The sequence below is a fragment of the Puntigrus tetrazona genome, chromosome 25 (assembly GCF_018831695.1).
Source record: "Puntigrus tetrazona isolate hp1 chromosome 25, ASM1883169v1, whole genome shotgun sequence".
Classification (NCBI taxonomy): domain Eukaryota; kingdom Metazoa; phylum Chordata; class Actinopteri; order Cypriniformes; family Cyprinidae; genus Puntigrus; species Puntigrus tetrazona.
The window spans coordinates 17,001,854-17,028,044 of record NC_056723.1 but is presented as its reverse complement, the minus strand read 5'-3'; the positions used below and the strand labels follow the sequence as shown (position 1 = coordinate 17,028,044).

Sequence of the window (26,191 nt, the reverse complement as noted above, 5' to 3'; positions counted from 1 at the left end):
TTTCTGACACTATGGAGTCTAAAAAAAAAAAAAAAAAAAAAAAAAAAAATATATATATATATATATAGTAATTTTATTAATTTATTTTTATGTAAATATATTTGACCTAATATATATATATATATATATATATATATATATATATATATATATATATATATATATATATTTAAATTTTATAATTTATTTAAATTTTTTATGTAAATATATTTGACCTATATATATATATATATATATATTTATATATATATATATATATATATATATATATATATAGTAATTTTTACATTTATTTTTGATGTAAATATATTTGACCTTTAAACCACTTAAAAGAAAGTGTTAACGTAAAAGCATTAGCTAATTCGTCTGATTAATTTTACTAGCTGTTGTCCCGTCCGGCCCGATGAGGGTGAGTTATGATAGACGTCGCTGCTGCCAGCGCTGGTCTTATTAAAATTCAGATTGATTCAGAGTCTTTTGTCTGCGCTGAGAGGAGCATAATGTCCATAATGTCTCAGCACAGGTTGTGTTAATGCAAGCGTATCCGTGGTCGATGGCTGAGGCAGGTCTCTCTCATTCTCACTGAACATCATCGAGCCGATGACAACAAACAACTGGACCGGAGCTGAGAGCCCAGAGCACCTCACGGAAAACAGCTCTGAGTTTGAGATAAAAGCCACAGCAAATCAAACACAGCAATACAGGCAGTGCTGTTAGCATAAATGCAACTATTCAAATAAAGCTGGAATAAAATATAATACTAACTTTAACTACCCGAAGGACCAGAATTACTAAAGGCTATAGGCTATATAAAAATATAGTAAATAAATAATATAAGCATGTAACACTTACTAACATTAAAACTGATCATATAAAAATAAAAGCTTTTTCAAAATATTAATAAAAACTATAGTAGTAGACGAATAATACTAAAATGACGCTGGATGCATGAATCTAAAGTACTGATGCAATATCATGATATCCCAAGAACATTTTTTAGACTTGAAATGTCACACATAAATAATCATGAATATGGCGTCAGTATGCATCGCAGCCGATTATAAAAGAGGTCATTTACATGTAGAAACTTTTAAAGGTACAGTACTAAACTACTATTGGTTTTATGCACTTTTTTATCATTTAAAAAATGATGCTTAATATAAATCACCGTCACCGTCTGTGGCTTTTCTATTATATTCTAGATTCATATTGTTTTGTGTCTTGTGTTTTAAATCGACTCTGCGTGTCTGTTTGCATATATATATATATATATATCTCATATTTCCCATATGTGCAAGCTGCGAGAATTGTTTTTCATGTGTGTGTTCATACGCCTCAAGATTTGAATTTGAGAGAGTGCAGAGTCTGCAAAAAAAAAAACCCGGCTGGATACAGTCGTTACACTTTACACGGCGTTTGATACAACCAGAGAATGCTGGAGTTATATAATCTGAACCCTGAGAAATGAAGGAGAAACGAAAGCTGGTATTTGACACAGACACGCTGACCAATTAACATTCATGAGCTGGAGTCTCCCGCAGAGTCTGGTCCAGTTCGACGCCGCCCTGTGGTTGTACCATGATATACACTCAGCAGGACAGGAACGACCAGGCCCTGCTAAACTCTTGAAAAAAAGACACTAGGGCATATTCAGATTTAATGAAGATTAGTTGCTAAGATTTTTTTTATTGGACTAATTCATCTAGTGTTATATCATTTTATTTTATTTTGTGTTTTAATTATTTTTAATTGTATATATAATCTTATAGTAGTTAGCTATTTATTTATTTTCAGTTCCTAAAGATAATTTTTTTCTAAAGAAATTTTAGAAAATCAGTCTACTAAGACATTTTTAGAGAGACGTGTGCATATTAAATCCCACTCATTTTAATGTGTTTTATTTTATACTTTATTTTTTATTACTTATATAATAGTTTATTTATATATATATATATATATATATATATATATATATATATATATATATATATATATATATATATTTAGCAATTTATTAATTTATTTTAAATTCCTACGTAATTTTAGGAAGTCTTCTCATTCAATCAGTTTTAGAGATGTGCACAATAAATTATATATATATCAAATTAATGTAATAATGCTGAACATGAATGTACAGAGAGTGCTGTGTTGAAGTTGAAGGTACTGTGTAACACATTGCAACGCAGCAAAGCATGCTGGGAGTTGTGCGGCAGATGGTACCAGTGTGAGAAGAGTCTAATTGATACGGAGAGCAAGTGGATGATAAGAGGGTCATGTGGCTACGGCTTTATTAAGAGCCAACAGCAGAGCAGCCTCTGACCCAGTCTGAGAAATAAACCTCACGCGACGCTCGTGTCAGTTCATAGAAAAGAGGAAAGAACTGCCTTCTGCTTAGACGTGGATGAAGGTGATGAGCGCTTGCAGGAAACAGACGTGTGTTCAGTTTCTCAAAGCTGCCCGTCGTGTGTTAAACCTGTTCACATCTGACTGGCTGTTTTACAGGATTTTTACGTCAGCGTATTCTGTGTTCTCAAATAATTGGATAATATTATTTTAATATAAATATTCTATTTGGTTAATATTCTTTTCATTTGTGCATAATATAAATATTGTATTGATTTAATTATTTTATTTCATATCTGATAGTATTCAACAAATAATTCAGCCAGATAAAAAATTCTCAATTTATGGGTCATTTTTAGATTTGTATTTTTTTTATTTTATATTGTGACGGTATCATGAGCAATGACGATATCAAAATATTATACCATGGTATATTTATATATACTGCAGCACTGAAAATTAATGTACCCTCGTATTTGGATTGAGTTACTTCTCAGAATACAGTGATGCTTTTTCATATTTGTAATATCTGTGGTATTCAGAGTTACTTTTCACAAAAGAAAATACAGATTAAAAACTAACCAATTCATTTGTTTACCAATGACATTTTCAATTGTAAAACATATTATAGTATTATAGTGTTTCCAAAGAAACTGAAATATTTCAAATTTTCTCTGCATCAAAACATCCTGAGGTTTTCAAATAGAGAACAATTATTTAAATATTTCACTGCAATGTTACTCTTTTTACTTCATATCAAGTAAATGCTGTTCCGATGAGCATGATGAGTTCATTTCAAAACCAAAAAGCTTTGCTCAGGGTGTGGATGTGTTCGTTTGAGAGGATGAGCCGCTGTGTTTCTGTTTCGTAGCGTACGTGCTGCAGGTGAAGGTGGAGATGGAGCTGGAGATCCAGCAGTATGAGAAGACCAAAGCTGTGAGGGAGGAGCAGCTGGAGAGACTCACACAGATCTGTCAGGAACAGGCCGTGAGTGATGAACCTTCACCACATCACCCAAAAAACACCAGCTGCGTAAGAACTCACGGGTGCAAGTTGTGCTTTAAAGGAACAGTCCACCCAAAAATAAAATGAGTTCGTTCATTTGGGGAAATGTGACATTGCATGCTCTGCAGTGAATGGGTGCCGTCAGAATGAGAGCCCAAACAGCCGCTGAAAAGATCGCAATGATTTGTGGATCCCGTCTGAATCAGGAGAGAAACACGCACAGATTGAGAATCATTCACAAGCTCAAAACTGCGGTCCTACGCCAATATGTTGTGGATTTTGATGCGAGAAGACGAAAGGAAATGGACATTTTCACTGGAGGATGCGGTGATTTTAATCATGGATTGGTGTTTTGACTGGTTTGCTCTTATGGAAACAAATTAATTTCTTACAAACTTCACAAGAAATGGTGTTACGCAGAAATGACGGACCGGCGTAGTGTGGATTATCGCATCGTTATTATCAGCTGTTTGGGCTCTCATTCTGACGGCACCCATTCACTGCAGAGCATCTGTTGATAAGCAAATGCTGCAATGATGCATTTCTCCAAAGAAACAAACTCATCTACATCTTGGATCACCCGAGGAGAAATGTTCAGCCAATTATCATTTTGGGGCCAACTATTTTGTTTACGTCTCGATTCATTATTTTGTCTTCTCTCCAAACGTTTTTTTTTTTTTTCTCCACAATTCCTTCACGTTGCTCTGTGCATTTCTCCAGCAGAGGGCAGCACTCAATCAAACTTCACCTCATCTGCTTAGTAACACAATGCCTGCAATCCCTATAAATGTTTACGTATTTATTTATTTTTTATAGATCAGACTGCATTACATTTTATTACAATGTTACCACTTTATAGTCAACCCGAAAAAGTGATTGTAAACATTTTTTTCCCCCCGTCTGGTCAGAACATGCCATTCGTTATCCTCGTCTCAACGGCACAGTTCGTCCTGAACATCCCTCGTATTTTTAACCGCACCGAGCTCATGCTTCGTTTCTGATCGGGTCTCTGAGGATGATGCAAGCTCGCGTTTCAAGACGCAATCCAAGCCGCGTATTACATAAAACAGTCACGTGACCCGTCCAGACGGTCCTGGGCCCACCAGACAGATAACACAGACAGGGATCAATGCACACCACCCAAATACACAATGCACCCTGGATGTGTTTCTGTTGTTCTTCTCCTTGGGGAAGGAGACAGATAAGGCTGTGATAGAAATGTCTGTTGGGAACCGATCTGATATCAGCCCGAGAACAGTAGAGCTCATTGATTATGACATTGATTCAACAAATAAAGCATACAGGTTAGAGTTACAATGTTGCAAGGAGATCCGTTGCCGTGTGTTTATGATGTAAATTATAGATAATGATTTGTAATACTGCCAGTAATATGTTCGATACGTGAAACGGCTGTAAAAATGATAGAGTAATATTTATAATTATAATTTATCATTTAAGCGCAATAATCTTTTTTTTCCGAAATGGCTACTTCTATTATAAAAAATGCATTCATTTTAATATAAAATGAAAATTGCATTCAGTTAAGTTTAAAAAAATATATATCTGGAGTTCTTAATCTAATTTAAACAAAAAAAAAGAAAATAAAACATTAGAAATTAGTCATTTGATTTTAGTTATATATATATATATATATATATATATATATATATATATATATATATATATATATATATATACACACATACATATATATAACTATAATACAAGTTGAGCATTAATTTAATAATTTTTCATGTAAATTTGGACATTGAGTTTCATGACAAAACAAAAATGACAAAATATATATATATATATATATACACATATATATATATATATATACACATATATATACATACACATATATTCATGAGCTGCTTCAGATGAGTCAGTGTCTGTGGTCTTGTCTTCTGTAGTTTGAGATCAGACAGCTGAGGGCTCACCTGGCGCAGCAGGACTTGGATCTGGCCGCTGGCGCGAGGCCGCTATGCAGATCCATCATGTGTGGGGAACAAACAGAGCAGCAGCTTCCAGGAAATAGACGGCCTGGGACCCGCTGGATCTGACAACACCAGAGAGCCCAGACCACCTCCAGGTACCTTAATGAGAGTTCAGAACTAGCCCAGAACCCCAAGGGAAACGAGGAAGAGATGATGAGTGATGAAGCACATTTATCCACACAAGGCAATGTGTGAAGATGATTTCTACTGCAGTATTATAGTACACTTTCTACACATCAGAAGGTTCAAATTCAGCAAGAATGCATTCAATTGCAACAGTGCAGACATCTTAACTGTCACATTCGGTCTGTTTCTATTAGTTCTTTTGAAGTAATCAGAAAACAGTGTGTGGATGCGTTCAGCACAAAGAATTGGGTTCAACATTAACTATAAAAATAAATGTTTCTTGAGCAGAAAATCATTATTTAAAATGATTTCTGAAGGATCTTGTAAAATTGAAGACTGGAGTGATGATGCTGAAAATTCAGATTTAACATAAGAAATAAATTGCCTTATAAAATGTATTCAAACAGTTACTTTAAATTGTACTAATATTCCTATAACATATACAAAAACATTTATAAGTTTTTGCTGTATTTCTAGACAATTTAGACTTTATTTAAAATAGACTTTTAAATAATACCAACCATATATGCGTGTGTTTCTAATATTGTTTCCTATTTTTATATAATTCAATATATACATTACTTCTGTGATTCGATGCAGAATTTGGTGGCGTTAATAATTTTCTTGATCTAAAATGATGAAATTCTTGCTTATGTTCAGTTATTTCACTTTAATAAAAACAACTCATTACCATTTAGGTGAAATTACTGAACCTAATTATTATAAATATTATTTAAAAAAAATAGAACCAGTTCCATACCAGTAAATTCTTGTAAATTGTAAAAAAAAAAAAAAATTGCATTATTTTAATTGAATTATTGCAGTTTTAGCTTGTTTAATGAATACATATGATACACTGTAAATCTGGCCAAATTTTAATTTTTTTTCGGAGGTACCTGCTTCTCCTTAAATCAGCCCCGTATCTGAACACAGACAACAACATCCCTTCAGTACAAGCAGGACAGATCGTATGATATCCCATTATAACAGACCGCTATAATGTTCCCACATCATGTCAAGTCACATTGGGATCTGTCTGGCAGGAGCACACACACACACACACACACACACACACACACACAGGCTGCTCTGTGGATTGGGTCTTGTTCCTCCTCAAAGAGTATTCAGCTATGGCACAAACATCTGTTCCTTTAACCTGAAAACCCCCACAATGGTCCTCATGCGAGCCACACTTTATCCCCCAGAGAACTGTGGGAAATGTGGGCACCAGGAGCCAGCCCGTGGCTTTTTCCACTAAACGACGCACGGACAGAAACGCTGTCAAAGCGCAGGCCGACCCCCGGAGACAGAAGAGCGGAGGAGAGGAGACAGAGTGACGGTTGCCCGAGGGCTCGTATCTTAGCGGCCATATTTTAGATCTGGCGCCTCAAAGACACATAGAACACAGGAGTTGGATTCGGTTAAGCACCAACAGACAAAGGCGCAGAATATATAAGAGCTGCTGAGTGGTCTCATTTTTTATAGAGCCGCTTTTTGAAGTCGAGGCCGCTACCTGACAAGAGTTCAGGTCTCTTTTATCTCCGCTGAGAATTTACTGTGACCGCAAAGAGATACTGCGTGACACCATCGTGTTGAAGTCTGCTTAGTTTCACCAACCCGGATTCCTGAAATACTGGATGGAAACGGCAAAAATAAAGAGATCATAAAATGATTACGTTTTGACAGCGTAAAATTCAAAGCCCAGCAGAAACAGAGCTGTTTCGTTTCAAAAATAAATGTGACTTTTTGTGACGTTCAGAAGAAGAAAAACCGGCAGCGAGGTCGGAAAATTAAACTCAGCTGAAGTAATTTTTATGAAAACATTTTGATTCCCACTTAAATTCATCTTGTTTTAAGGACGTTTGGCTTTTTACCAGAAAACAAGGCAAAAATTGCAAAACTTGCTCATATGTATTCTAGTTATCACCTATTATGTAAACAAAACTTTTATTTTGAAGGCGATCCATCGCGGTTAATCATTTGACAGCACTTTAATAATTAATAAGTTAATTTGTACTATATTGAAGTGTAATCAGTGTTATTTTAGTCCAATTAAGTTACTATTATTATTTTTATTAATATTTTAAATCAGTTTTTATTTGAATATTTTAGTAATTAATTTGGTGTGCTCAACATTATTAGTTATATATATATATATATATATATTATTATTTCATTTTTAATTATCAAGTAAAACTAAATTAATATGAACAATACTGATCATCTTTGTGTGGCTCATAACATTCACAACGTCACCTTAATCAATAACAGCGATGGTATTTTACCAAACGAAATGCTTACAATTGCAAATTTATTTTTGGAGAAATGTAGTTTCTCCTCTTTTCTCTCTTTCTCTGGTCGTCTTCATCCTCATGTGTTATTTATATTCGGCTGTGATTGTCTTCCTCGTGTTTTAGTCGGCTGGCCATCTCCTCCCAAGCCTCTGTTTGATGAATATTTCAAAGAGTAAAAATGAATTTAAAAAGGCGCTGTGAGTTGGGTCTCGTCTCCAGAGATGTGCGGATGGCACTTAAGAGTGCAGTGGACTCTTCCCTCTCTGCCAGGCAGATCAAAAGACCTTCTACCCAGCCGATGACCTCTACGTCTACAGCCACTTTTTTTGGGTCAGGAGGCCAAGCAGCAGACGAGGGTGGCCAAAGTTAATGCACTGCTTACACTGTAGCATGCTTCACTACACACTGATTCATAAACGTCCGGCCACTATAAAGCAGCGAAATGAGAAAACCTTTTATATTTCAAATGTGTTTTGTTTTTGATTTAGGGTCGTTAAATTGTTGTGATTGGCATTCATTTGTTTTGTTTTTTCAGAGAGTGTCGTTCAGGATGATATGAATAACTACATCAGTCAGTATTACAGTGAGCCAAGTAGCGGTAAGTGTTATTTATTTATTTAGGTTAATCTATGCTTATAATTATCTCATATTTATTGCCAAATGCATCCTTTAGGCGCATTGCAAACGATTACTTACATTTATTGGATACATACATCTGAAATATTACTTGGCTGAGGTTTTCATAAACTTGATGCCAAATATTTAGATGGCAAGGTGGACTATGGGTCAGTATATAAACAGTATATGTAATATGATATAGTGAAGTGTGCAAGTATATAATTTAACAAAATAGTCAATAATGTCAAAAATTAATTTAGGTTATTTGAATCCAAAATAAAAGTTTTTTTACATAATACAAAAGTGTGTACTGTATATGTAAAAACACATATATAAGCGTATATATTTTGAAAATGTTTACATGTATTTACATGCCTATATTTATATTATTTGTACTGTATAAAAATATTTTTTCCTGAGATATATGCATACACGTGTATTTATCTATATATACATATACATATACATATATATATATACATATATATATATATACACACACACATATATATATATATATATATATATATATATATACACACACATATATATATATATATATATATATATATATATATATATATATATATATATATATATATATACACACACACACACACATACTTATGTAAACAAAAACATTTTGGATTAATCACGATTATTAATAACTTGACAACACAAAAATAATTCAATTAAACATGCACAATATTTACGTGAAACTGGTATTTTAGTGTGAATAACATACTATTACAACCCACTGTTCGATCAAGCAGGATAATCATTTGATCTGGCTAATGTATCCATTGACCACATGTTTAAACCGTACTATCTGTTGTACACGCAGACATCGGGGTGCCCGACCCTGGTGCACGTGTCATAACCACAGCAGCCATCGATGTCCACCTTCCTACCAACCCCAACCAGTTGCCGCCTTCCCTCGTCAGTGCTGACGGCCCAGGAAGTGGCCAGGAGCGCACGGGCAGCTGTGTAAGTGAAGCGTCCAGCACGACCATGTCCCGGTCCAGCTGCAGCTTCACAGCCCGGCAGCACAGCGTCAGCAGCCACACGCTGGGCTCCACGACTGACTGCAGCTCGACCGTACGGGAGGCCTCCACCTCCGACTACAGCGGCCAGCGCTGCTGTCCTCCTCCGTACTGCAGCCCTTTGACCCTCGGCACACAACCGGGTGTCCACGACCCCAGCGCGGTGGTCAAAGAGCTGCTCTCTTCCCTGTCTGAGGACTCCTGCCTGGCACAGAAAGGCAGGGTGGACCCGGTCAACCTTAAACTGCCCAGTCCGGCAGGGTCAGTGAAGGCCAGTCCGGAACTGGAGCACAGGGTGAACATATACAACAAGAGAAACCAGGAAAGTCTGGGCGTATTCCAGACCAAGCCACTAATTCACCTGCAGGGGACCGAGCCATCTCTGGAGGAGAAGTACAGGCTTATGGAGCCGGCAGATACTCCACTGAGCCATATACCGGACACATAGAGCATGAAGTTTGGGACGGTGACCACCAACACCAGCTGAAGCAGCCTCTCTCTTGGCCTCTCTCTCTATATCGCTTACTCACTGGCTGTGTCGGAAACATGAAAAATAATGCCTTCACTGGCAGTGTCCTGAGGTAGGGAGGCATATCCCAGTGTAATGTTTGTGGAACATCCTCTACGGAAAGAGAGTGTGACTGGCCAAGTAGTTTCCTTATCAGGCCACTTTCCTGCAGAGTTCAGGTCCGAATCTGCTTCCCGTAGTTTTTAAGCAGTCCACAACACTTTGGTAGGTTGGTTGAGGTTTGTTTGCAAAGGATCAGAGCTAAATTCTGTGTGAAGGTAACTCTGGAGGAGCAGGGTTAGCTACCCCTGCTTCTTTTTGCAAGATTTATAGGAATTGCCTCATCACAAGTGGTACAAAAATAAAGGCTGGAATGAACTACGTTTCTATTAAAATCTGGAGAGTAAGTATCATAAATTGTCATAAACTTTGTAAATCATTACAGAAAACAACATCATGCACTAAACAACTGAGGATCACACACTACCAGAACTCCTGCAGAAACATGCCTTGTTGATAGAAAATGAAAACTGAAGAAGCAAATCAAGGTCTAGGGTTAACTAGAAACTACAGGCAGGGAAGTTTTTATCAAAGTTGGAGCAAAACTCTGCAGTGATCCAGGACTGATGCTGGCCAACCCTATTCTCGGCAGAAGTCATAAAGTTTTATTCCAGAGTTAAGTTTCTGTCAGACTCTGCAGGATCGTGGCTCATAAACGAGCTCTGAAGTCGAATATCAGCGTAAATAGTTCACTATTTGGCGCGCCCCCCTACTATCGAAATGCCTTCATTTGGTCAATACATTGGACATATCATTCCCCGTCTATGATATCCCAACAGCTGGTTCAGTAGTTACTTGAAAATTCGCTGATGGGATAGTTTAAAGACTTTATAAATATTTACAAAGACATAGGTGGGAATCGACAGATCTGGGGATATAGGGTTTTCGAAGTCTGACTAAAACCTGAATGCATGGTTCTTCAATTCTTGTTTAACACAAACACTTTTTTTAAAGATTTATTTTTGCGATTTTGCATTTTTATTTGGATAGGTATGCAAGACAGGAAGTAAAATGGGATGGAACAGGGCGAGATTGGCAAAGGTCTGCGTGCTGGGTTTAAGTGAAAAAATTTGGATGATAACTGGTGATCTTTTACATTGACATAATTTGGAGTCATTTACAAGACAAGAGAGCTGAAAACATTATTTTGCGATGCATAGATTTCATATCTGAAAGAGATTTGTACATGTGTTCATTTTATGAAACACACGTACACATATTCGAGAAATTATCACAAGATGGGTTCTTCGCAACGTTTTATAAATGAGACCCCAGGGACAGATCTGAGGAACCCTGGCTTGAAGAGATAGTTTACCCTAAAACAAGAACTTTGTTTATCTGCTTACCCCCGGGCAAGCAAGATGTAGATGACTTATTTTTTTTAAGTAGAACACAATAAAAGATTTTTAACTCAAACCATTGCAGTTGCCATTCTTATTATGTAAGTCAATGGGCACACAATCTTTGGGAGTTAAAACACAGACAAATCCAAATTAAACTCTGCCGCTTGTGACAATAAAATTATAAGACACTAAATGATAGCTTTGTGCAAGAAACTGAACAGCAATTATGTATTATATTTTTTTAACTGATACTTGACCTTAATGTCCGACTCGTTCACAACATCCGGCACATCACGCATCAGTGTGCTCTGACACACACACACACACACGCATACACATATATATACACACATAGATCCTTACATATCGCGGCCCATAGAAACAGTTGCTAACAAGCAATCAACAAATGGGTAACAAATTTCTATCATTTAGATCACTCTTGGGCTGTGTGTCTCACCTTCTTGAGTCGGACATTGTGGGGTATCAGAGGGAAAAAATTCAGAAAACACTGTTCAGTTTCTTGCACAAGCAGAACGTTTCCTGTCTTAAGACATCGATGTATTGTCACAAGCCGTAGAGTTTAATTTTTATTTGTGCATGGTTTTTTAATCTCAAAGATTGTGTGCCCATTGACTTGCATAATATGACACACCCTGCAACATTTAGAGTTAAAAACCTTCGATTGTGTTCCTATGAAGAAACAAAGTCACCTACATCTTGGATGAACTATCCCTTTGAGGTTTACCTTCATCCAAAAACTTTGAGTGATTAGGCAACAGTTTCTTGTTTCGGACACAGCCAATCTGTCTTTCTCTTTCTGTGTCAAACAGCACTATGATACTCTCTCCCAGGTTTCATGTTCTCAGAAAGGGGCACAGGAAGTGACATGAGGATAATGCTCTCTGCTACCCGCCTCATGCAACGTTCCTTCTTACAGATGCACATTTCTTTTTCTTTCTCTCTCTCTCCAACTCTGCAAGAGCACTTGAACTGTGTCACTCCTGCCAAAATTGCACAACCTTCCAAGGAGTCAGGGAGAGGTACTTTGGGAGCCATCATTGGAAGATCCTTCAGGAATTTCAGTCTGTCTGTTGGGCGAGTGGTGTATGAAACCAGCAAAAACACACTCTTTTAGACGGTAGACCAATATCGGAGTGTGGCTGGAAGACTTATCATGTGTTCTCATTCAGGGTGGCGTGGGAGGGAGTTTTTATTTGTCAATTTGTTAATTTGTACAAATGTAACTGACACACAATGTACAGTCCTTTTCCCCCAATGCTGCAGGGTTACATTTGATCCGTGTTCAAATGTGTCAAGCTGTGTGATTCAGCCAAATTTCTTACCTTTGCCTTTCTTACATTACTGATGCTGATGTTTGTATTCAAATTCTATGCGAGAAAAAAAAAAAAGTGCTAAACTCAAGTATTTTTAAAACACGGGAGAGCAAACGATAGGCGAACATTTCAGGTATACAGTATTAGAAGATTTTTATGAGAAATTATGGTTAGAATGTTGTCATAACCCTAAACCTTAACCCCCGTCCCAATAGCATGAGCCTTTGAAAAGATCTATCTGCTTTCTGACCGAGGCAAATTAATCCTGTGTTATCGACAAAGGATTTTATAAACTGATAATGGGAGAGATTGTCAAGCAATTAAAAGTTGGTCAATTCAAACTCCAAGTGTCATTTTTGTTGTAGCAGTAAGGATGTGTATGCTTATACGAAAGTATTTGTGCAGTGTAATGGTCGTGTGAGAATAAGTAACGAAACCAAAGCAGAAGTATGTTTATTGTATCATTCAGTGAGCATCCAGGGCCAGACAGATACATTATTAAAGTATAACAAACAGCAAGTTACTTGCACAAATAGATGACCATAAGACAACTGCTGGATAAAAGACTTCTACTCCACTGAGGTCAGTATGCAGTCCTGCTTCTGGAGGCCCAATGTCCTGCATAATGTAGCTCTGACACATGAGCCTGGATGTTTCTAGTGATCCTGAAGATCCTTATTAGCTGCTAATGAGCTGGACAGGACAGTGGGCGTCCAGGAGCAGACTCGGACAACCTTGAATTACCCGAAGTCCGCAACAATGATAAAAACCCAAATTTGAAAAACAGAAGACCTCTGGCCATGTGTCACTTAATTCTTTTATTAAAAGAAGTGGTTTAAATGTTTACATTAGCTACTGTAGGTACGCAAGTGTTCTGGAGAAAAATCACGTTCAGGAAGTGAGCATCAGTGGAGCGTTGGCTCGGAGCTTCTTAAGGCAGGTTCCTAGTGAAGTTCTCCAGGTGAGTACCAGCTTCCTGAGGAGTATCACTTTTTCAAGGCTTCGGTCAACTCGGGTACAACCTAGAAATGGATGCACTGATACATAAACTGGCCCAAGTCTTTCAACACGTTTTTGGACAAAACTATATAACGGTGTAAACAGGATCTGAAACTTTTTGAGCAAATCCACTTTTGCCCACATCCAGAGGTAGTCTAGTCTAAGGGCCTGTTAAAACCTGTTCACCTGTTCATGCGTTTTGTTAAAACGGTTCCATTCACACTTGGCAATATAAATGTCTTAGCAAAACAGATGCAATCCCAATCTTTGATTCATTCCCGAGTTCACCAAGTGTTAACAGGCACTGAAACGAATTAGACCGGCTTTCTTGCGTTCGAACATCCACTGAAGACCGTCTCCTCTCTGTCTGCTCACTTAATTCGTAAACATTAAGGGACATGTTGTTATAGCATGTGAGCCAGTTTTGCCATCTGAAATCGTAGGTTTACTTTTAAGGCGAGAAATGTGAAAAGCACAAAATCCTCTTGGCAGTCCTGATTCGGTCTAACCCGCAGTGTTTGGCTTACTCTCGGGCCTATCAGAACATAAACAAATGTTTCGTTTTCTATCGTCTCATTTTGCACTCCAAAATAAATTGCGCAAAAGCTCATTTCGCAATATTAGATCGACAGATCAGAAAACCCATACATACCCACCCAAAGAAATCAGGACAGAAACGGTCAAAACGCCACGTATATATCTCGTGCGGTGTAGCAGTCTGTTTAAGCAGCGCAGGCACAACGGCTGTCATTTGAGAACATCCTGAACTTTTCCTATACGTCGAGTCTCTCATCCAAAACCGAGGCGCTCCCGTATTCCAGAGTGCCCTGAAAAACTATATCATCACCCCAATACGTCCCCGGCTCACTTTTCAATCCAAGGAAGGAGGAGAAAGCCCATCCATTTTAATCAGTTATCCGAGGAGCGATCATGTGTAAGCTGATCTGAGAGCTCACCGGCTCTGCCCATCGGCGCCAATCACTTTTACACAGTTTACCTGCACACCTGTGTCTAGCACGCGCCGCCTGAATAAAAGATGAATGACAGGGCAAACACAGGGAAATAAACGATGCTAGCGTTACACAAGGTAAACACCAACAACAGATGGACGTGGCGTGTGTGTGTGTGTGTGTGTGGCAGCCCTCTGGCACCGTGAGAGCGTGTGCCACCTTGAACTATGGCGCGCAGCCGGCCGTGTAAAGCTCTGGTGAGAGCAGACAGAAAATAAAGGTGAAAAACTACACCCGCGCACTTGTGCTGACTATCAGTTACTTTTCTGCTCTGAAAGAAGGAGAAGTTGTGTATGAGGCTTCTGGTTGGAGCCACGAGTCACCACTGATTAATTCAGCAACTCAATAATTCAGAAGTTGCACCTTCTCCATTAGGTGGAATAATGCTCCTGCAAAATTTAAAAGGAAATATGGGACAGCTTTTTTTTTCTCTTCAAGTCGCTCTGGTTTTGTTTGTAGATGGGGTTTGGCTGAAGAAATTAATACCGGGCCATTTGAAATTTACAACGCTATTAATAATAAACTTGGACGGTGCGGCTGATTGTCTGAGGCACTGGATTAAAATGTCTCTGATGACCTGACGAGGATCTTTTGTGTAAATGAGATCTGTGTTTTAGAAGTAGATTATATCTTTCTTGTTACGTTTACTTCAGCCTTAGTTGGAGCTTCAAATGGCAAAAGGCTTCTCACCCTGTCCTGAGAAATTAGGCCCATTTACTTTTTTTTTTTGAACCTGAAATAAAATGTTCACGTAGGACTGGTATCATATCAATATCCAAATAAATAAATAAAACACTTGTTTTTACATTTAAAAAATAATAAATAATATTAAATCATTTAAATTAAATTTTTAACATAACATTTTTATGTTAAATATTTTAATTTAAATTAAACATTACTAATCATAATTAAATTAACATGATTTTTTATTAACAGAATTTTAAAACAAGAAATATAGGTATAGTAATTATATTTATAACTCCAAAAATTTTAATTTGAATTTTAATTTACAAGAAAACAAAAACTTAATAAATAAATAGATTGCAAGGAAAAAAATTATTCTACATCAAAATTATTTCAACACTAGGATTTTAACCAGCTAAAATGGTCCGTTTTTTCTACCTTTTCCTCTAGTGTGTCCGTAGGAAATATCAATGTACATTTCTAAACATATATATATATTTATGTTATTTTTTTAATTATGCACACAGACAGTACAACAATCTTTCCAACCACGTTTCCTACTTAAGCACCACAACTCACTAATTAATGGTCAAACTACAACTAGGAACCTTACCTTAAACAGATCTGCCACTAGGCCATAGTCAGCCACCTGGAAAATGGGGCTTCTGGGTCCTTGTTGATGGCTACGATGGTCTGTAAAACAATGAAATACATAATTTAGCATGGTGGGCTGTACTGAATAGAAAGCCTCTATGAGTTGAGTGCTGATGGACTATAGGCTCCATAATTCCCAAAAGTCAATTTCCAGAACAAGTGCAGTAGTAACAAAAAAAAAGCAAACACATTATTCTTGTAAACATCTCATCAACATGAGGATGATGCTCCTATGTGCTCCATATGGAGGAAGATGCTTGTGACGGGCTCTGACGGATAAAGCAGTGCTACCAGAAATGTTCCAGAGATGTGGAATGGAAAATGCAGATGAATTATGGATGCAGGTAAAAGGCTCCTCCAGATCGCTTTTGAAACACTCCACTCCAATACAGCATCACACTTAAGAGCGACTTAACTTAAATATTCTGGAAAGTCCAGGAGACGCCGCCGGTCATGGGTGGGGTTTCCTCTGATTTCAGATATTATCACAAAATATGATATCTTCTTAGTATAGTGCAGTGTGCGGGTGTGTATTTTGACACGCATTGCTAACTGTACCTTGCTATCCTTCATTCCGGCAAGATGTTGGATCGCTCCGGAGATGCCAACCGCAATGTACAGCTCCTGAGGAGTAATCAAAAAAACATTTAAATGATTTTCTATAACATACAAATCAGCGCTTTATTGCTCTTTTGATATAACGACACATTTATGACCTCCCATATTTGCATTTCATTGCCTGTCCAGTACTCTGCATGTGAACACTACTGGCTTTTATTAGCCGATCATAACAGAGGTTGTTTACATAAATTTTAACGTTTAAATGTAAGGTCAGCGAGAGGGTCAAAAAGGTTCTTGAAATAGAAATCATAAAAACATATTAGTGTAGTTAGTGCCACCAAACGATTAATCACATCCAAATTAAAAGTTTTAGTTCATGTAATATATGGGTATACTGTGCATATTTATAATGCATGTATATATTTTTAACATTTACATTGAGATAAATATATACACACATTATGTGAAAAAAAAATTATATATATATATATATATATATATATATATATATATATATATATATATATATGTATATATATATATATATATTCTAATGTATATTTATTAAATGATGAAATTATATATTACTTTATAAACATTTAAATATAACATTAATAACAGATAAACTCTAATACAAATCTAATTACTTCTATCATTTACCTAGCAAACACATTACATAAATATTATAACATGTTATTCTCTCTTTAGTGCAAAAGTAGCCAGTTATGAATTAATTGTGAGAGGAAGCTCATTCATTATGCTTTCAGAATCATGTTATGCACAAGCCTGATTGGCCGACGCCCCTGGCAACAATATGGTGTGCCATTTTTCAATTAGCAGCACTTAAAATGAACTGCAACAAGCCTGGTGCTTAAATTAAATCACGATGAGCTCCTACTCGCATGTTATACAGAAATGTGACTGAAAACCCAACAAGAGACAATTTAGCAACATCACAGGTCACGAAGGACGTTTAGAGCTGCAAAGCGGAGTTAAACTATGCAGGATCTCGGCGTTGGCACGGAAACGCTCCGCTGACCTCCCGTCCCGGGGAACAGGCCACAACATCCTCACAATTACTCAGAAGAGGAGCACTTGGGGGATGTGGCAGGGAGCTCCCCCTCGCCTCCACCCTTGTCCCGAGGGAGTGCTACATCAGTGGCTCTCAGCTTAATGCACTGCTCCATGAATATTTCAGTGCAGTTTAATGTGGCTGCGGCTCTCTCTCGGGGGCCACCGCTTCAATTTGAGAACACGCGGCCGGCCGGAGCTCTAAAAGCTACTGGGAGAGGAAGAAGGGCAGGGCTGGTGTTTCAGATGGGCCGAAGTGATGGAGACCTGCAAATATCTCAATATCTACAGGATGGAGGAGGCTGTAGTGGGCGGTGGATAAAAGTTCGCTGAAGATTTATCGTAGTTATCAGATAACTGTTGCCAAGCGTCTAAAAGCTAATATGATCTTTGATCTTTATAACAAAATTAAAAAAAAAAAAAATCAGTAATTTTGTAATTGTAATTTCTTCATCTATAAAAGACCTTTTCTGCTGAGGTAACAAAGACTGCGAAGAAGGAAAAATAGTATTAACCTAAATTAAAAAAAAAAAAAATAAAATATATATATATATATATATATATATATATATATATATATATATATATATATATATATATATATATATATATATATATATATATATATCTATAAATAAACTTTTTTTTTTTCTTAAGTCTGCACTTTTTTTTTTTTGGTAAATGTTATTTTTGTCTTTTTACTATTTCTATGAAGTTAAAATAAATGAAATATATATTTTGCCTTGGAAACATTTAACTTATATTGTTATTATTTAGTACAATTATTGTAGTAACATTTATTTTAAGTAATAAAATATAATATAATGCATCATAACAAAAAAAATTAAAAATAAAAAAAAAACATTTAAAAGTGTCCAAACGAAGTTCACAGCAATGCCTATTAATAATCAAAAATGAGGTACATGATCTTTATCTAATATCCTAATGATTTTTGGCACAAAAGAAAAAAGAATAATTGTGACTAATAATGTATTATTTGCTATTCCCACAAATATACATAGACAGACTGCTTTTTACACACACACACCCCCACAAAATAAATAAATAAATAAAAACTGGATGTACATGATTTGAAGTTATCAAAACATCACCCTGAGGGCTAAAAGATTATGATTAACCACAAAAGGCACATTCAATCGACCCAAAACAACACTCATCCATCTTGACTCGAGTTCATTTCACTGGACTCTTCGTCAGCAGAACTCATTCGGGACTTGTTCGGGGTGAATACTAATGCACAACGGTCGAGTTGCGCTTGACAAGCTTGTCAAAACATTTAGAGAATTGGTTTTGGGGCCGATTTGCCCGGTTTGAGCTCGGGGCGGACCTGTGCGGCGCACGGCTTCACTAATGGCTCTGGTAAATCATTTAGAAGCCGGAATGTGCCATTAACTACATCACAACGCCTCAAAGCTCCGCTAATGTGTGGATAATGACAGCAGGGAGGTCCCGCTCGCGGCGGATAATGGAAAATTAACCTTTTTAAAAGGGCAACACGGATCCATCTTTCTGGACTCGAACAGAAACAACAATTAGATGCTGTCGCGTTCAAAGTCGAGATGGTTTATCGAGCCTAAAAAGCTGGACGTTTTTGGGGAGATTTGGTTTTGATCTCTGTAGAGGCAATTAGTGCGCGTTAGACACAGAGAGACGTGGACAGTACTTACAGGAGCCACAATCTTTCCAGTCTGTCCAACTTGCATGTCGTTGGGAACATAACCGGCGTCAACCGCAGCTCTGGAGGCTCCGACTACAACGACATATCGACTTGATTGACAACTAAGACTAAAGATGGAGTAAAAAGCAACAAAACAAACGTCATACCGGCTGCGTTGAGTTTGTCTGCGAGGTCGTAGAGCAGCTTGAAGTTCTCGCCGCTCTTCAGGCCCCTCCCTGTTATGACAGAAAGACGGCAGATGGGCATAAAATATGAAATTACTGACAAGGTTATGACTCCGGTAGGATCAATAGCGTCTCGGTTTACTATCGATTTTCTGAGCAAAAAAAAAAAAAAAAAAAAAAAAAAAAAAAAAAGGCTGGAGATTTCTAGGGAATACCTAACATCATGACCTACGGTTCAAACAAACAATGAACGTGAACACAAAGATGATGATGTAGTCCCTGCGGAAAGCAGTTTCGGTTTATTGTAATTTATTGATGTTACTTTGATTAAGCAATAAAATATGAGAGTTTGTGCTTCATTGCTTTTATAAATCAATAAAGTTTTGTTTATAATAAAATATTAAAATACAATAAAGTACATAGAAAAATCTAATTACATGATATATATACACACACACACACACACACACACACACACACACACTTTATTTATTTAAAGTATTTAGTCATACCAGGCTCAAAGGCTATATACATGGCAATAATACAGTACATAATTCTTAAATCATAAGTTATTATAACAGTGGATCTAAACACAAAGACGATATATAGTCCCTGTATTTTTGACCTGTACTTGATCTTCTGAAGAAGTACCATAGATCTTTACTGTGCCATTTGTTATAAGGCTAGCCTATCAATTAAATATTACTAGGCCAATGACTTTTTCGTTAATCTACATTGCATTTGTTATGAACAACAACAGCCTGCACATTTAGAAACAACATGATACAGTAAAAATCTATTCCCTTAAGACATTATCAGAAATTCTGCAAGTTAGACAAAATTTACCACAATAAATAAGCCTACAATAAAAAGTGATAAATTATAGCAAAGGTGGTCGTGAGTATGCATGTTAGTGCAAGATTATGTTTTCTCCTCTTTTTGTCATTTTATGCCTTTTTTAGGTAATGCTTGACTTCCTCCATAGAATTTTAAAGTGGCAGTTTCTCAATAGAACTCAAATAGATTGCTCATTTTATCAATCAAATAATTGCATTATATAAACATTGCATTATAAGCAGTTCAGGCAAGTAAAATAAGGAGGTGCCTCACGCAAAAATAGATATTAGTGAATTTTATGTATGAAAAATGGTATATATAGCTAGGCGAACAGGTTATCATGTTACACACTGTACTTTTCTTCAGCATCTGGGAGTTAAATTTGCATTCTATAGCATGCTTTAGTTAACATCAGGACACTTTCCTGTAATATCCAGCGGATGACTGCGGTTCTTACCTCCAGACACCACGACTTTAGCACTGGTGAGTTCTGGACGGTCACTCTTGGATAGAGTTTGTTCCAGCCACTCGGAGACTCCAACAGGGGCAGACGGAGAGACTGCAAAAGCAACATCTCGTGAGGAGACGAGTTGTTCCAAAATGCCCTTCTGATCCTTTAAAGCTAACGTTTAAACAAACTAGCCCATCAAAACCTCGCAGAGGAGGGGAAGATTATACACAACACTAAATACCATAAATCTTTGCGCGTGGTATCAAAGTCAGCGTGACCTTAAAGCAAAACATGAACAAACAACAGCGCGTTTAACTTCATCAAACAACTCGGTACCTTCCTCTGAAGACGCGCCGCCTCCTTCCACGGCCGCCGGTTCAAAGGAAGTGCCTCTGACGGTGAAGACCTTGATGCTTTCATTGCACTTGACTGTGCTGAGGCATTCCTGTAAAGGAGAAATAACCGTAAAATAGGTGTTGGATATGACAAGAAATATTATTAGTAATAGCACAATATATAGTATAAGACAAGTTATAAGACAAGTATTAAGTTTTAAATCTGAAAGTGCGCTGTAGAACTCAAAAATTCAGATTCTGAATCACTGAATCTTTTAAAACGAATCCCAAACCTTTTGTCAACATGTTAAATTTGCATATTGCCTGCATATTATAAGACAATGAAACAAACCTTTTAATATGCATAACAAAAATAAAGACAAGATTTTTATTATTTACTGGCTTGATTTTTTTGTTTGTTAAAAGGAGCTTGATTCTCACTTTATAATAGCTTGCATTAAGGTCATTAATGCACATTAATACATTGCACAATGAAAAACATATCATCATAAAACGTCCATTCAAATACTTAAACGCTAAGATAATTTAAGAAACGCTATTATAAATCATGTGCACATAACCTCCATGGTTCCCCGGTTGAAAACCCTGGTCATAAATGATCACCACAAGTGGCAAACCACCACTTTTCATTTGATGTTTCGCATGAAAAACGCTCATATCAAATTTAAAATAACATTTCAATTAAAAAAAAAAAAAAAAAAAAAAAAAAAAAAGTGTCTCATAAATAACTTTTTTTTTTTTTATACACAAGCGCTTTGTGCTTGCCAAAGATAAAGTGGACGGAATAATTAGGAAGTATTTATGGCAGTGGATTTTATGGATGAGAAACGGTGAACAGAAAAATAATGCATGCAAAGTGGGACAAAAGGCTCCAGGGTCCCCTTAGATTTAAAAATGAAAATATACGATTTGTTTCAAGTCAGCGTGAGTCATTGCACGTCTCTGTGCACCGTGGCCAGACTCCTAAATCACAAAACTGTGTGCTGAACAACCAAAAAAAATTTTTAAAAAGCGGAACAAATTAGGAAGGTTATCTGAAAGCAAACAGGTTTAAGTCAAGCGTTTCATTGAGAAGTGCAACCTGCGCATGTTTACCGGCATAGATGGTCCTCACGAAGGTGTCTGGAGATTTGATCTCAATGATATCTGAAATGGGAGCCACATCCAACTTGGCAGCCACTCTTGGAAGGAGATTCTACAAATAAAGACACACGCACTTATTAAAGACAATCGGATGTATCCAGAGCTCTTGGAGCCATTAAAACATGTCCATTCTTATCTGCAGATGTGGTCAAATTTGATTTGTTTGGAAATAGCATTATTTCGGCAGGCATTGATCAAAAGCCAGTTTCACCGCATGTCTGAAAACTTTGGCCATCCTGCATCGCAGACGGAATAAATATCGTTGAGTCTGAAAAAGAGCTCCAAGTTATGTCTGGAGGTGAAAAATATTGCATAGTGGTAATTCAAGTGTTTTATATAGTGACATAATGAAACCAAATCCACCACTTAAGAATCCATCAAATAAAATACATTTAGCCAGTGAGGAAATTGAGACTAATACATCTCTTTGGTCTGGGGTTAGGCTACATAAGATACTGTTTAATGTATTACAATTCAATTTAAATACCATTAGATCTGCTGCCTGACAGTTTGGCTGTGGAATGACAAATAACCATGCATATAATAGAGCCCCACTTATTGAGGACGGACTTCTCCCACTATTCCAAAAGTAAGAAGCCTGATAGGGGCTCGGCGAGTATGAGAGTTTCTAATCCATTTCCCATTTGTGCTTTTGCGCTTTGGGAAATAATCAAATAACTTCTGAATGAGAGCAACTACAAAATCCTGCATTAAGTGAAGCAGAGCTACGCTAATCCTTCATGCAAACACACGGGGGAAAAGAGATCTTTGGGGGAAAAAAAAGTCGATTTCGCACAACCACAAAAAAAATAAATAAAATAAAAGATTCTCTGCAAATTTAACGGAGCAAAGACCAAAAACTGTTTTGCATTTTGATTTTAATGTTATTTTAAACATTTTCTAAAAGGCAAAAATTATATTTATAATATAAGTATTTCAAAAAATGATCAAGGTGAAAAGTGAGAAAGTTTTACAATTTGTATGAAGAAATAACGCATGAAATAATTTTTTTTTATAAAATAAAAGCAAAGGTAGAAATTCTGTTCAATGACAAATGTTTCTTATCAAACAAATGTCAAATTCATACAATCTGACAAATAAATGTAAAAAATAAAAATAAAAATCAAGTCAAAATTTCATTTTACATTGATCCGATAAAAATAATTGGTTATGGAAAAAATAAGTCAAGAAAAAAAATTGTCATCAAGTTGAAAAGAAGCCAAATATGTCAAAAACAAATAAACAAGAGGAAAATATTTTAATAATATAAAATAAAATAAAGGCAAAGTATGTCACATTTTTCAATTTGTCCAAAGAAACTAAGCCCATCAAGGTAAATGTTTTTTTGTTTTTTTGTTTTTTTTAAATCTGATGAATTTAAATCTGATTTTACAACTCAACAAAATTCATAATTAAAACAAAAGCTGGTTAAATGTATCAAATAAACTGAAAAAAATATTAATTATGCTCATTCAGATAAAAGCTTGTCATCATATAAAAAACATAAACATAAAAAAGGCATAATAGCAATTTTGTTAAAATAAAGGTTTTTCATGAAAATAAAAATCTAAACATAAGTCATAATAAAGTATTAAAATTTGACAAAATTAAAATAAAAATAAAGGCCAAAAAAAAAAAAAAAAAAATCAAGCTTGTTTAATCTGTTAAATGTTTGTCATAAAAAAATACAAAAAGTGACCATAGTGTTTTATTTTATGTAAGTCTGATTTTTTAATCTAACACGTTAAAACAAATCTACCGTGCTCAATAATAAAAACAGCAACGTCACATTGTTTCAGCCCAACTTCTTCTGGAACGTACCTTTCCGAAAGCAGACGCTCCGGCACAGATGTGTGTGAAACCGAACTGTTTCTGGGTGGCCAAGATAAGAGGCGTCAGCTCCTCTGTGAAAGAAAGGTTTTCATTTAAATCACTCCATACCTCCTTCCCTCACCTGCCAGACGCTTTATGCAAAGCTACTTGTGTGTAAATCTTCCCTAAAGAACAGCACAACGCTCAAAAACCAAATCAAGCTGGGTTTACCTGGCAATAAACCCTTGTAGGCTTCGTGCTGCGCTACCAGAACTTTCTTCACCCCTTGAACTTTGGACAACTGCTCTGCAACCTGTCCAAAAACCCATAATCATTCCCTTTTAAATCGCTCTTTTAAACTGCTATGCGCGAATCAATGTGCACGAACAGATATTACCTTTGCACAACTTGTTCCAGCAACCAAACAGGACACGTCACTGCCTAGTTTTGCAGCGGCAGTGATGGCGTTAAGGGTGATGGGGGTCAGCGACTCATTGTTGTGCTCGGCAACTACCAGAGTGCTCTGAAACCTCCGAATCAGACCAGACTGGAAAGATAAAACAGGTTTGGTTAACTACCGAATCCGATAAGGCAAGATATAAATATCTGTCAAGGCCCTTTCACCCAAATAACGGACACGAGGAGACCATTTAATACAGCGCATTAAATGTAGCCCACAGAGGTCATTAGAAATCTGAGACATGACAGAGATCTGATACTACTTAGGGTCTGACCTAATGTATATTAACATATCACATGCAATGTAGGTAACATTTTAAACGCATTTTAGGTCAAACAGTTACTTAGGGACAGCGAGGAGGTTTCATAATGGAGTGTTTACATATTGCATAACCTTGACAGATAGTTATCCAGCTCTGTTTTTTAAACTACCAGTGCTTAAACAATATGTCAAGTTCATTAAATACTGAAACACTGTTCAAAAGGTCAATATTTATGTTCAGCGCTATCTAAAACTATATGAAACTTAAGGTTTGGACGCTTAGCTAGCATAGCACGTAACCGTTAAAAATAAGCTAGCAGGGTAAACCAAACACTTGACATTGCGTATTAATGGTCACATTTCAAAAAACAGCACAAATAAACAAGATGATAAGGAAAGAAACGGCAGTTTGGTAACATACTGGACCACTGAACTGAATGAGCGAGTTAGCCGGCATGCTAAGCTATTCGTTCAAGGATACGTCTGTGCAGAAAAGGCTAGAGAAAACGAGTAACAGTTTTTTTAAAAAAAAGTGCGCAGTGGTTAATGCGTCGTTTCGACGGATTTGTCTTACCAACTGTCTGAGACGTGTCTTGTTTACTGCTTTGAGCATGATTGCAGCAGCGCACTGTCAACAGCCACACTGTCGCTGCTCGCGATAGAGGTTGAATTGAGCTCTCGCGAGATCTTAGAAGGACACGCCCCCTATCGGGCGCAAGTCGTTTCGTGGCGGCTCAAATGTGTTTTTTTTTCGTAGTGATGTTCCTCGGAGTGTGTGCCTATAGTCATAAATATTTGTTAAAGAAAATTAATAAACAGAAATTAATAAAAAGAAATCGAAATAGCTAACACGCAAAGTGGGCGGGGTGGATGTTTGATTAGGGGGTGTGGTTTGGCTTTTACACGGAGACTGTAAAAGTAAGAGGGTCCACTGGACCCAAGCTCACATTTTTTTATCACGTTATTTATTTTATTTTATATATAGGCAGTGGAAACCGCATATTTTCTGCATTAAGCAAAATAGCGCGCTTCGTTGTGAGCTTTTCTCAGTGCTTTTAGAGGCATGGGTTTTTTATTATCGCTGGTTTTATTTACTGCTTTTAGCCGATGCGTTGCACTGATTTGACAGACTGTTTGGATGTCGCTTTGCATCCACGTGCGAAATACAGTCAAAAAGAGTTGAAGACAAAAACATCTTTGCATTTAGTGGATATTAAAATAATTAAGGATACAACCATGCAATAAGTAATGGCTTACAGACTAATAAAATAATGTGTTAAGCACGATATTTAAAAAAAGCTGCTGCTTCTGACCATTTGTAGGTCATTATTTGGTCCATCAACATTATAAACAAC

General features: G+C 36.7%; 1 protein-coding gene and 1 pseudogene across 1 annotated transcript; one reads left to right on the top strand and one right to left on the bottom strand.

Annotated features, from left to right (window-relative positions):
- LOC122331319 overlaps positions 1-12,565 on the top strand; it is a 44,478-nt pseudogene extending 31,913 nt beyond the window's left edge.
- Positions 12,566-13,111: 546 nt separating this feature from the next.
- On the bottom strand, positions 13,112-25,553 carry etfa (electron transfer flavoprotein subunit alpha). The gene is given in 13 exon segments (XM_043228275.1): positions 13,112-13,696; positions 15,981-16,030; positions 16,033-16,060; positions 16,580-16,645; positions 19,342-19,424; positions 19,499-19,567; positions 20,811-20,912; positions 21,141-21,249; positions 22,242-22,355; positions 24,125-24,207; positions 24,347-24,428; positions 24,513-24,662; positions 25,411-25,553. Coding segments are annotated over 13 exon segments (1,011 nt in total). The 5' UTR covers positions 25,450-25,553; the 3' UTR covers positions 13,112-13,660.
- Positions 25,554-26,191: the final 638 nt, after the last annotated feature.